The sequence below is a fragment of the Pseudorasbora parva genome, chromosome 1 (assembly GCF_024679245.1).
Source record: "Pseudorasbora parva isolate DD20220531a chromosome 1, ASM2467924v1, whole genome shotgun sequence".
Lineage (NCBI taxonomy): Eukaryota > Metazoa > Chordata > Actinopteri > Cypriniformes > Gobionidae > Pseudorasbora > Pseudorasbora parva.
The window spans coordinates 32,576,769-32,590,525 of record NC_090172.1 but is presented as its reverse complement, the minus strand read 5'-3'; the positions used below and the strand labels follow the sequence as shown (position 1 = coordinate 32,590,525).

The following is a 13,757-nucleotide window of genomic DNA, read 5'->3' as shown; positions in this document are numbered from 1 at the left end:
TATCGAGAAACTTTTGAGCCAGACTTTTGAGCCAGATCTGCTTGCGCCTGAGTTTGCTGCAGAGGACGACTGCTCTGAAGGCCTTAATTTGTCAGATGCAGGGGTGAATAAGTCAAAAAGTGTATGTTTAAATCATGAGCTTTATCCATTAAACTCTATACTTTCAAGTACTGAACAAGAGATAAGCATTAAAATAATATTCCAAGTTTAAAGGGGTCATGAACTGAGAAATCAATTTTTTCCTTGCACCTTTGACATACAAGAGGTCATCATACTATAAGAATATCCTGTAAGTTTCAGAACTGAAAACTTTCTTTTTTGTCCAAAAAACAGCATTTATTGTAAGCAAGCGAAGATAACGACTCATTGTGGAATGTCCCTATCTATAGATAGGTAAAAGACCGCCTCTGCAGAAGAAAATCAATTCCTACTTCATCTTTGCAACTTTGGCCCCGCCCACTGGCTTATTAGTGAGATGACACTAAAACTTTATGATGACACTTGACACTTGAGAGATGACACTTCATTATATTTTTGTTACATTTATGTGGTAATTATGTAATGTAATGTAACTATTGTTTTAACGGGGTACTAAATAAATCACAAAAATGGTTCATTATACAGACTAAGTGAACGTTTGAATATGCCTTTAAATGGGATTTCTGCATACTATGCATATCAGAATACTTAATATGGTTGGGCGATATGGCAAAAAAAAAAAAAAAATCTCAGTATTTTTTTGTTAAATGGTGACACACTGTATATATCCCGATATTTTCTATGTTGTTTTTTGTTTGTTTGTTTGTTTGTTGTTGTTTTTTCTATTTGAATAAAAAAAATCTGTTTATTTAAATAATAATTTGGTAACAATTTAGAATAATGGTCATTAGATAACATTAGTTAACTACATTAGTTAACATTAACTAATAATGAACTGCACTTAAAAACATTTATTTATCTTTGTTAACGGTAATTTTTAACATTTACTGCTGCATTATTAAAATCTTGTTAACATTAGTTAATGCACCGTGAACTAACATGAACAAACCATGAACAGTTGTGTTTGTATTAACTAATGTTAACAAAGATGAACAAATACAGTAACAAAATGCTCATAGTTAGTTCATGTTAGTTAATACATTAACTAATGTTATCTAATGACCATTATTCTAAAGTGTTACCAATAATTTTATTTCACATCCTGCCCAATGATGTCCTTAAAAATAAAATTAAAAAAAATGTTGATTTTGAAGACTTAACACAGTGAATTAAATGTTGGCATGTATTAATAATAATTTTGTTTTTAAATTCAATAAAACAATAAAACAAATAAAAACAAAAGCATATTAGCCTATATTTTATTATCCAATTATAATGGTCACTTTCATAAAAAAACAAAAACAAATACATAATTGTAGCTTTAAAATTACACATATGGCACATTTATTGACGAACAACAAATATTTTAGAAATATATACTTTAGTCAGAATTATTGCGTTCCTATTCTATTGCACTTCGTCTGTTTGCACCCGGCAGCGCTCATTAAGCCTGAAGTTTGGCGGAGATTTATTGACAGAAGGCTCGCCCTCTCCGGAGAGCAAAATGGACATTTTCCATGACTTTCTAACATTTACAGATTGTGGATATACATGTGAAATGTAAGTTATGCACTAAGGAAAACCAGTCAACTTCACAATGTTTCTAGGATAAACATTCTGGACTCGCACCAAAACTCCCGTAATAAAATAACAAATCTCCCATTTACATTGTGTTTGCACTGTTAGTTATGATGAAAGTCCCCGTTTGAGAGCAGAAATCGAGTTGCAATGTCAAGATCACTGCATTCATTCACTCAACATGTCTGTGATCGGCTACAAAGATCAGCACTGCAACTTTTCATGCCAAGATCTGAATGTAATGCTAATAGATCTAAATATAATGCTATAATCAACACTTTTCACAATTAGTTAACCTTCAGAGCTGTAATAGTAAAACAAGGTTTTGAGAGAGTTAAACATGTAATACTATGTCATAAGCAAGATTTCAGCCAATCACATCAGTGGGCGTTTACACTGGAGTCCCACAACAGACACGCCCCTTCTAACAGAGCGTTTAAATCAGAGGGCTAACATCAGGACAGGAAAAATGCCTTTTATTTCTGAATTATGATAATTTTGATGTGAAAATCATACTAACATTAAAAATACACCCACATGAAACATTATAAAACAATAAAGCAGTGCAGTCAATGACCTGTAATACAAGTTAGGCTTAACCCACAGCACCTCCTACAAAAATTAACAATTCAAATACTTACAATAGAAGTAATTGAGGCCAAATCTGTAATCATTAACATATTCACCATTTTAGTGTATAGTAACACTATACAAATATGTGCATTATCATGATTTTAGTGTGAAATCAAAAACACTTTCACTGAATCAAGTTCACTGACAACATAACCATAACAACAATAATAATGAAAATCAATACTTTTACCATGTACTTCCGTTATACGTTCCTAAGTAAGTATTTATTATTAATAAGAGTTTGGGAAAAAAAATACCTTTGGACTTTTGACATATGCACAGGAATGGATAACTGTAAAATAAACCCATTTGAAATGATTCCAATAAGTTTTAGCGTATTTGTGTGCAGACTGTAAATGTACATGGGCTGATAGCTTAAAATGCGTGAGCAGTATGCTGGATATGTGTTATCTATTTCCATAAATATGTCTCAGAAAATAGCTTCCAAATCATTGTCAAAAATCCCCCTGACAAGACCTTATTTATTTTTTACCTGCCAGGAATATGGCGTGCATAATCAGAAATGTTATTAGAAGAACAGACCCCTCGCCTGTTAGCCCTGTTACCGGAGCTCGTAATAACTCTGAAAATGCAAATTAACTCTGGGTAATCTATTAACGTCACTTCAATTTTATATCAGCACTCCAATTTAGCAGATCCTGACACATTCCTGCGCACTGTGTCTCCGTACATGGGTTCATTTTGCCAGGAGAGAACGGGCACACAGCAAGCAGGGCGGAGGAGCCATGTGCCATCTGTCTATTCCCGACTTTATTACCCGACTCCATAATGAAGCCCCCGTCGCCGAGCCCTCACACACACTCGACTTTCAGATGACAAAAACAACTTTCCCTGGCTTTATTTTTCCTTGTAGCAATTATTGTCATTCACACCTTCTTCCGTGGAAGGGAGGCGGTATGGACGACTCAATGTTAATTACCCCAATAGTCACTTCAAGTAGACTTGCTAATTTCAACAATGTAACAATCCTCTTGTCAGCAGCAGAAGGCAGGGAGCTTTGTAATACCAGCATATGGTTTGAAGACCTGATGGGGGAATTCGCCTGCTTGTACTGGCCTTAGAGTCAAAGACCCCATTAGTGAAAAAAACAGACTCGTTAATCCAATGAGATTTGTCCAATCCATGCAAATGAGTTATCGCTCCCTACTGTGGGCAGACCAACGTCAGCAAGTAATAGTCTTCAATTATTCAGTTGTTATTAAGTTACTTTGAAAAATGAGATAATCTCATTAATATACTGTACATACAATATTCAAGGGGAAACACTTGCATCCATGAGATTTCATGATATGTTTAAAGTTGAGAAGGTGAAGGATTTGTCTCCCCTCACGCGGACTTTCGACTCATTTACTTTTTGGTCTCGTGGCTTTGATGATCTAAGGATCTTAGAGATTGCCGACAACGTCCCGGAAAGTATAGTATCCGAACATAATTTGTATTATATTATTATTTATATTGTATTATTTCACATCTACATACTACCAACCAAAAACAACTTCATCAGTCATTACTTTGTTGTTACCGTTGCATTTTCTTTCTCTTCAAGTTGGTTTATTTTTTACGGAGCCCCGCACATGACATGCAGTAAACTAGTAGGCTAAATCGTGCGCACGATTTACTATTTTGTTCCCTTGATTTATAAATTGTGCGCATGTTTTACAATTTAGTTTGTCACGATTTATAAATCGAGGGAACGAATTAGTAAAATGTGCACAATTTATAAATCGAGGGAACAAAATAGTAAATTGTGCGCACGATTTACCTTTTTTTCTTGCATGTCGTGCGGGGCGCCATTTTTTCTTTTTTTTTCTTTTTTGAGTGAAATAATGAAACTTTACTACAGTACCTTACAAATATCAATATACATTATATAGCTACTGAGATATCTCATGCCAAGTAGATTATATAATAATAATAATAATAATAATAATAATAATAATAATAATAATAATAATAATAATAATAATAATAATAATAATAATAATAATAATAATAATAATAATAATAGATAAATTACTATTGTAATAGAACTGCACTGCAAAATAGAAGGATCATCTTAAGATTCTTAAACCTTTTATTTTAGTGTTGGGAAATCTTCACATTTCTGTGAGAACAGGTTTAAAAAAAAGCTTTTCGATTCAAATTTAGTGAAACACTCTGAACTACTTTCTAAAAAAATGTCAGAAATTATGTGAACGTGAAGATAAATTGCAACTGGTGCATGGTGCATTATCAAAAGGACATTAAACTCACAGCACTCACAGCACAAACTTGCAGCAGAGATGGAGTTTGCAGCAGCATGCCTGTAAATGATCACAGTGCAATACAGAGAGAGAGAGAGAAAGCAACTGGTAACAGCATTTTTATACTGTGGAAAAAGAGCAGTGTTACGGGTAACTCATTATAAGTAACACAATTTAAGTAATCAAATTACTTTTTTCATGTAACTAGTTGTCACAACCACCAGCAGGAGTGTCCATCTCCTGCACACGGCAATCCTCCCGACTCCCTTGCTTTCCCACCATGGACTACATCTCCCATAACTCATTGCCCAGACTCATTATCCCTGATCACTTCCAGCTGTTGCCCATTACCTTGTTAAGCCCAGCCTATATAAACCCTGTGAATTCATGGTGAAGTCTTGTACGTATGTGTCACAACTGCATTTCACTGTGTTATTTGTATTATCTGTTCCATGATTTTGACCATGTTGCCTGTTTTTGTGGATTTTCCATGTTTGCCTGAGTTCCTGCCCTGAAGGTTTATTAACTTCACCTGCTATGTAGTGGGCCACAGATGCCTTCTGCTCCTCTGTGAAGTTGGCAGCTATCTGTTTTTTTTTACTTTTTGCCCGTTTTGGATTTTGTCTTTTGAATACCCTTTTATAAACTACTGTGTTTGGATCCTCAGCCTTTGCATCTCCAAAAAGTTTGTAACACTAGTAAAGTAACAAATTACTTTAATGCAACAAAATATGTTTTTTTTCTTCTTCTTCCTTTTATTGACTGACACCTTTCATTTCCCCATGTTGAGCAATTGGGGGAAGTGCAAAGGCAGTGTTAGGCAGTAGCGACGCTACTAGCTTAACTACATTTTTAAGTAGCATGGTGGTAGCGTTGCTGTTTTCTGCATCAAATAGCTTTTCAGTAGCAAAGCTTTTTTGTTGATCAAGTAGTGCGGTAGTGTCCACACAAGTTAACGTTACATTTTCCCCTTAAGATCAAGCTCAAATTTGAAACTCAACTGCTAATTCGCGGACATACTTCACTTCACTACATTCTTTTCTGCCTTGCACAGACGTGCACAGATTTTAAAGTACTCCTTTGGCATTGAGTGCAGAAAGACAGGTTCGGTTTGTTAACGTTTCTTTTCCCAGAGCACTCAATTCGCTGTTGCACGCGCATCGTCCACGTGGTGACAAAAGAGAAACCATCTTTTCACTGCAAAGTTTGAAAATAATTAGTCTAGCTTGGCCACCTCTTGATATAATTAACTGAAACAGGGATATAGAACACACACACACACACACAGGATGCATGTTTTTTTTGTTTTTTTGCCGCCATGTTGGTACTGTTTGGAGCAGGTCTTAATTCATTTGCTACTGTACTTTGAGATGAGTTGAGTTGTAAATTAACTTACAGTTTGTCCTGCAAAAGTGCCCGAGTCTAAATTGAGCATAAATGCGAACACAGGTGTGTATGCATATCATACACATGCAGATGAACATACACACACACTCTCGACACCTGGCTTTGTTAATATTATAGATCACATGTTTTTGTTACCAAATTGATTTCGGGTTCTTGAATAACTGAAAAGGTATGCATGGCTATATGTTTGACTTTTATTGATCACTGATATAGCATTGACTGGAATGAAGTTGGTTTAATATAAAATTAAATTAATCAAAATTAGCTTAGATTTAGTTAACTACTTTTGCCAAGTTGCTGTAGCTTGCTACATTTCCCAGGGGGATAACTTCAGTGTAGTGAAGCTTCGTTTAATGTAGAGTAACTGGTATAGCTCACTACATTTTCCAAGTAGCTTACCCAACACTGCTCAGAGGCATGCCCTGTTGGTTTTGAGCTAAATGTGAACATTAATTTACCCCTCTCACTTGCACAAAAACAGATTGAGTATTCCTCAAAATTAATAAAAACAGTAAAATGCAAACTCTGAAGCAAACATAAAATATGTTAAATTACATATATTTTCTGTATCTGATCTCACTTTATTAACCACCATCTTTACTGCTTACATTTGATGAAAAGTGTTTCCTTTTTCTGCTATAGTAACAGTATCAAACTTTCTTCTTTATTCTTCTGCGGTCCAGAATAGCAGCACAGCTGAAAGGCTTATTTGATTTGCACCCTCTACTGTACAGATGTTAATGTTCTCTTCTTTCAGCCTGAGACTTATTAATTCTAGCAAGACCAGCCCAGCGGCCTATTCCTTGCCCTATTCCGTTTAGCTGGCTAGCCAGATGTTTAAGATTACTTTGTGCCAATCCTGGGTTTTAGGTACCATTAAAGTGGTTTGGCTTTTAGCTGTGTTCATCTAGTAACTTGCCCTCCATGGCTAACCTGCTCTGGGGCAGGTTATTTTCCAGGTAAGAGATCGCAAACAGAAATTGGACCAATCAGCTGTGAGCTATATAATAAAGCCACTCTCCCTGTTTCTGCTCCAAATTAAACGTCACTACATAGCAAATGTTTTTTAAACCATTTCAAAGTGTCTGACTTTTTACAATGCTTATTTATAATAATATTTATTATGATTTAGATATAATTTATGTAATTATTATACCCTAATATAATTGCACATGTAATTGTTAATAGGAACTTAGTTAAAATGAATATAAAGGTCATACAAATAAACTTTAAAATCAATAAATAAAGCTATAGAAATGACTACATGTGATCTTAAATGTTTAATTCTCTCTATATCTACATGAACTAAACTAACTTCATAACTTTTACTTGTATTGACGTACAGTAGTATGATTTTCTTTTATAGGCAGCTCTTTGCTTCTTGTTGTGTAAATGTGTTTAAATTCTTACTATGTTTCAATCTCGTAATATTCTACAGAAGAGACAAACAAATCTCAATGCTTCAGTCACAAGAAGTGAATCTGAGTTTCACTGATCCACAGTATGTGATTGGCTGTTCACTAGTGATGTCACAGCTAAACTCAGGATCAAAGCATGAGCTGATAAAGAAAGCTGATGATCAGCATCATGGTACCAACAAAGCCTGAGCTGATTGGTTTGGTTTTGTCAACTCAAAACCTATCCTGTAACCCTGTGTTTGTTAAACTACCATCATGGCACAGGCACAGGTGAGAAAAGATAATGAAAAAAAGTAATGTATCATTACTTTCAATAAAAAGTAACTAATGCAATATGTTACTTTTTTAGGGAGTAGCAATATTTTAAACTTTTAAAAGTAACTTCCCCCTACACTGAAAATGAGTATTGAATATTGAAACCAAATATTCATAATATGAATCAGAATAATGAGTTTAACAAATATTCCTGGCTAAAAATATTAAGTCTTGAAAAAAGTAATGGATTACACGATCACGCTAGCAGTTAAAGTTTGTACTTAAGAGCAATCACATCTTCAAAAACCTAGAACACAATTTGGTTTGGGTTCCTCAACTGAACTTCAGGAACCCAAACGAACTTCTTCGCAAAACTTATTGTCAGACCTTTATTAGAAAACAAAACATGCGACATCAGCATGAGAGGTAAACTTCTGTGATTTGTGTACATGAGACAGGAAATAAAAGAGGCTTCCTTATTTGTCTGTTTGTTGTTTTTCTCTCTCAGCCAAAGAGCTTTTGATTCTCTCTATGAGTGTCTCCCACAACATAAATACTTTATAAGACCAAAACAAGTCATCGAGAATGCCTTTCAAGCAAACAAGAGAACATCAGCTAATGTTTAATTAATCAGCAGTGACAAAAGGAAAGAACAATCGTGAAAGAATTCAACTTCAGGCATCTTTTGCCGTATTCCCCTTCCTGCCCTCCTCCATCACTGCGCCTTTCACCCTTACCGTCTGCTGTATCCCACACTTCACTGTCAAATCCCTCAGAAAACTACACTGAGGATTTCAATTGAATGCATTAGTCTGAAAGCAGAACAGAGAGGAAGACTCGTACCTATGGCTCCAATTCTGTATGCTCTAAGTGCTCAGAAAAGATGACAGAACAAACGCAGAGGGGAAAATGCCCATATGAAGAAGTCAAGGTTATAAAGGAAACAAGGAAGCCCTGTGTTACACATGACTGGGTTATAATGCACCTGAAGAAGAGCGATATACCCACAACCGCATTCTACACTTCAAAACTAAGCCTTGGGTTGAGAGTTATAAAACACTTGAAGCACAGGGCAGATTTAGTTCTGTTTGCCTGGTCCAATTGACATTGATCATTTCATTAATGGCACTTCCTGTAACTCCAAGTACTCTCATCTATAATCTATATTAATGAATATAGTTATCCTCTCCGCATTGCTTCATGTTGTGTATAAACCATCAACTGCAAAAACAAAAACAAGTCATTAGTTTAGCTCCTCCATAAAGCCATTCCTTTGCACAAGAGTTGAAAAACACACAACACCCTTCTGTACACTTTCCTGAAAAAGGAGGATTTCACAGCATAACACAACAAGGCTTCTGTAATGTCATGGGGGTTATAACGAATCCCTTAAGTGGCACTATTATGATATTCCCTTCACTGCCTTACTCATATTCAAGACCCATCTCAAGGTCAGGCTCGGGATAGTACGCCGAAAGCTCATGCAGGCTTTGTCAAATGAGTATGAGCTCTATTTAAAGCAAGTCTTAAGGAGACGTTCATTAGAATGCATGGCTACAAATGCTTGAGAACTTATGAATACATTACAGTATGCAGCTTGGAAAATAAAAAGCTTTTGGTGATACAGGACAATCTCAGTGGTTTGTTCACCCTGTTCACTGGTTTGTGGTTACAATATGACTCTGGACACATTGTTGTTTCAATCTTCAGACACAACCATGAGAAATTCCTGTCACCTCCTTTGTCTTTTTGTCTATTCTTAGATCATGACATCTCTATTTCAGTTACTTGTGTATTTTGTCAGAGCTTCTGTCTGTGCCATTTCATTGTGAGATAAAGGGCCTCGTGTCATTGTTTAGCTGAGACAACCAGAGATGATGAAAGGAGATCACTCACCCACTTGGGACATCTCTGGCACTGAACCCTTGTAAGGCCCCTCAATGAACTGTGGGGGGTTGTCATTGATGTCTTGCACTTTGATGATGAACTCTGACGGTGGTTCCAGAGGTTGGTTGGAGTCTCTGTCGATGACCTGCGCCGTGAGCGTGTACTCGGCCTTCTCCTCCCGGTCTAGCCTTTTCATGGCGTGAATGTCCCCCGTCCCCTCGTTGATGGCAAAGATGGTGCCCGCCCCTTCCCCTGCCAGCACATACTTGATGTTCTTATTACCCACGTCCAAATCCGTATGGAGCTAAAAAGAGAAACAAAAGAGAGGGTTTGAGGCTCCTTCCTTCCAGACCGAGGCTAATACCACCCGAGCATGATCAGATCAATGCCTGTAATCAATCGCTAAAATAATTAAAGCCCGCCGCCAAGTGCAGAGCTACATATAGTCTCTTCAAAATTCTAGTGTTTTACTGTGACGGCTGAATTGTTCAATCTCACAGACGAAAAAAGAAAAAGGGCAAGTCCTGGATTTCCAGGTAATGCTTGGGTTGTGTATCCCATCTATCTGTCATTCACTTCTTCATACATCGCTAGTAGAGTGTGGAGGTCAAAGCGTTCTGCTCACACCTGCCTCAGGGCCCTGTTACCAACTTGAAACCAGTCATCAGGTCACAATTCCAGAACGAGAAGGCAATTGAAAAAAAAAAGGGGGGGCGGGCGAGGGATTGGCGATTGGTACGACTAGCAATAGGTAAAGAGGCTAAAAAAAATCATAGCTCAGTTTTAAATGTAGAAAAATGTAAAAGAAAATGTTTTGAGATTTGTGGGTTTGTTGTATTTTTTCCCCTTACAATGCTGCATTCATTGAGCAAACCCATTTTAATTGAATATTACACTTAAATTTAGAGAAAACATGTATCAGATTTCACAAATTCCCATTTGTTTATATTCAATTGAGGTATTGCATTGTCTTTAATTGCATTGCATCAGGTATGAAATTGTTGTGTTGATTTTAGAGCTTTAAAGCCCCTGGTCATTAAACTGTCTGGAAAAGTTTGAAAATGATAAGATACTATTAAAAACGTTGGAGTCTTTTTTTTCTTTTCTTTTTTTCTTTGACAGATATGTATTTAATGATTTTATTCAGCAAGGATGCCTGGGGGGCAATTATTTTAAATTGTACACTGCAAAAAATCCAACTGGCTAAAATTAAATAAATAAATAAATAAATAAATAAATAAATAAATAAATAAATAAATAAATAAATAAATAAATAAATAAATAAATAAATAAATAAATAAATAAATAAAATATATAGTAGAAGGAAACTTTTGAATAATCTTCAAATGATCTTCATTTGTATTCCGCAAATAAAAATCTATGGGTCTATAATAAACTATAAAATATATGGGTTCAGAATGACATGAGAGAAAGCAAATAGTTAGAGATTTTGGGCTGAACCATCACCTTAACATTTATTTATTTTTTTATTTATGTTTTCTTCTTCACAAAACTCACATGTAGCTACATCATGAACAGAAACTTTAGCTCCATTTCTTGAGGCGGTAATATATACAGCAAGGTGTAAGTACTCTTGAGACTGCAGTAACAAGGACAGCATGAGCTTTGAAATGCAGACTTCAAGAAAAAGAAAAGAAAAAGCAATTGCTTAATAACTATGGTTTTATGCATATGTTGTCTCGGAGGTGCCGTTTCCAGACACTGACAAAGCACACACACTTAAATCGTCACACCTTGCACTTTTGTTCTCCTAATTGTCCCATCATTCCGCATGAAATATCTATCTCATTAACACATCAGCTTCACAACAGTCGTCACTCTATGAAAACCCCTAAATGAGCCCAAATTAATGATGTGCTTTTTCTGATAGGAAAAATTTCTTTCCAGTCGTTCTCACTTTATGCATTCGATGAAATGAACGATGATGTATATATTATTATGGATTTCTGCAAAGAACAAAATGTCACAGCTGCAAAACTTCACTTCCATTTGTTCACCCCTATGCCCTATGTATACAGACAACATTTCAAGCTTGTGCTCACACCAGTCCCATTCTGACGAGTGATCGCTTAATCTCAATGTGCAAACAATCGACCGAAAGTACGACTGCGGAGGGGAGGCAGTCTGTCATTATCTGGGTTGCCAGGGAAACTCCAGTGCTCTAACATCTGACGGCATCCATATTTTTTCCCCAAAAAAATCTTAGCGCACATTTAATGAAAAGGGTTCTGTCAATGCATAGTTTTGTATTAATAATTTTTTTAAAAGTCTTCAGCTGAAAAGATGAAAGAAGGTAAAAGAAAACAACAAAGTTCACAATGTTACATTGAACTCATAATAGATTTGATTGGAAATCTTCAGTGTGACACTGAAAAATATGCAACTGAAGAATAATGGCAACATTGAGATATGTAAAATCCTGGGCAGTCCTAAATCTGCCATAACACTTGTGTGGATTAGCATTCAGAGATGCCCGACTGGAGCCGAAGCGAAACAACAGCAGGTTATACACCCGTCTCTCTCTGTACCACTGCCGTGGAGTACAGCTTTATTGTCAGATCTGGAGGAAATATGTCACTGGCTGCTGGAGATGAACCTTTATAGTAGCCTGAGGAACAATCAGCGGCTCCGTAATGAGGACCCCTCAATCCGCCTACGCCTACAGACTGCACACTAAAGTGCAGCGTTAAACCGGACATTGCAAATTAATGATTTTGCCTCTTGTCAGGGCAAGTGGCAGAGAGGACGTGAAGAGAAGATTTGCATCACCTACAGAGATATCGTGTCACTCTGCTTGAAAAAAAATGTCAGCGGAGCCTCAACCCAAGGACCGTCTCAACAGTCAATTAGGCATGGTTTAAGTGTGCTGCTCTGCTTCGCTCTAAGTGAACTGTGAATTTGGCCATGTGCACCACAGTTTGTGCATAGTGCCTACCGAAAGGGTTTGTGGAAATCATGCATGTTGCAAGAGTAAATCCGCGTAATGGATTTCAGAAGCGATGCCATCTATATTTTAACAGCCACTAATGACATTAACCTACTTCTCCTCATTATCAGCATCACTATAATTCATATCAGTGCTACATAAGCAATATGCAGTACAACACGTCTTCCCTACTATATTATCCTTTATTTTGCCTATCTAGAGGAAATTTCAGCCCTTGTGTGTTGGCACGTGGAGCTCATGTGGGAGATGTAGGTTCAAATCTAGCGTGTGTCGTGTCCAAAAACTCATTTCCCTCTTCCCATGTTATTTATCAACTCTCTACTTTCACCATCTGCTTTGTAATTTCTCAAACTGAAAATACTTATAAATGCATGAATATGATATCAGTCAACAACACAATTCTTTATTTATTTGTGTTTTTTATTAAAGTATATTACATGCAATCAGTTCTTCCAAACCTGTTAATATAACTGCATTATTTATGCATACACATGGATATAAGACTCGTTTCTCCTTCTCATATATAATTTATAATGTTTCAGTCATTGGAAATGGGCAAAGCTACAAATAGATATTCACATAATGAATGAGTGGAATGAATGAATGATACCTAAATATGAATACAAATACTTTTCTTGAGAAAAAAAAAAAAAAATTGCACTCTGCCTGATTAGTCTATTATTGCAGTATCCACTGAGAATTGTTTCATTGAAAGACGTCACATTTGTTTCACATTTAACTTCTGCCAATAAATACTGTTTCACATTTAAGAGATTCCACCAAACACAATGTGCAATTGAAATTGTTATGCGCGCAATCAAATGAGTGCAGCGATACATATGGGACAGTTTGTAATGATTAGGACTCGTAACGGAAATAAATAAACAAGGAGAAAGGGCGACTCGTTCGCAACGTTATCAACGCTTTCTTTACTTCTTCTCTGACACTTTTTAACAGCAGACAAGTCTCTTTCTCACAGCCTGTAGCAGACTTTTTCAGTATTGCAGTCTATAAATGCTAACATATGACACTGTTGTTGGCTAACTGTTAGAGAGTCGGACTTGTAACCCGAAGGTCCCGGGTACCGACAGGAAATGGGGAAGTGAGTGAATGAACAGTGCTCCACCTCTCTAATTACCCACAACTGAGGTGCCCTTGATCTAGGCACCTTACCCTCAATCCAGTGGCGGCTACTGGTCTGTCAGAGAGGGGAAGCTCATTTTCGGCCAATTGTCTTATTTATTTAAA

At 36.4% G+C, this 13,757-nt stretch overlaps 1 protein-coding gene across 1 annotated transcript in view; it reads right to left on the bottom strand.

The window, feature by feature from the left end:
- The window catches only part of cdh8 (cadherin 8), a 111,705-nt gene that overhangs the window by 56,305 nt on the left and 41,643 nt on the right, over positions 1-13,757 (bottom strand). Inside the window, exon 3 of the mRNA XM_067437992.1 lies at positions 9,551-9,845. Coding sequence (XP_067294093.1) covers positions 9,551-9,845 — 295 coding nt within the window. The remainder of the gene's footprint in view (positions 1-9,550; positions 9,846-13,757) is intronic.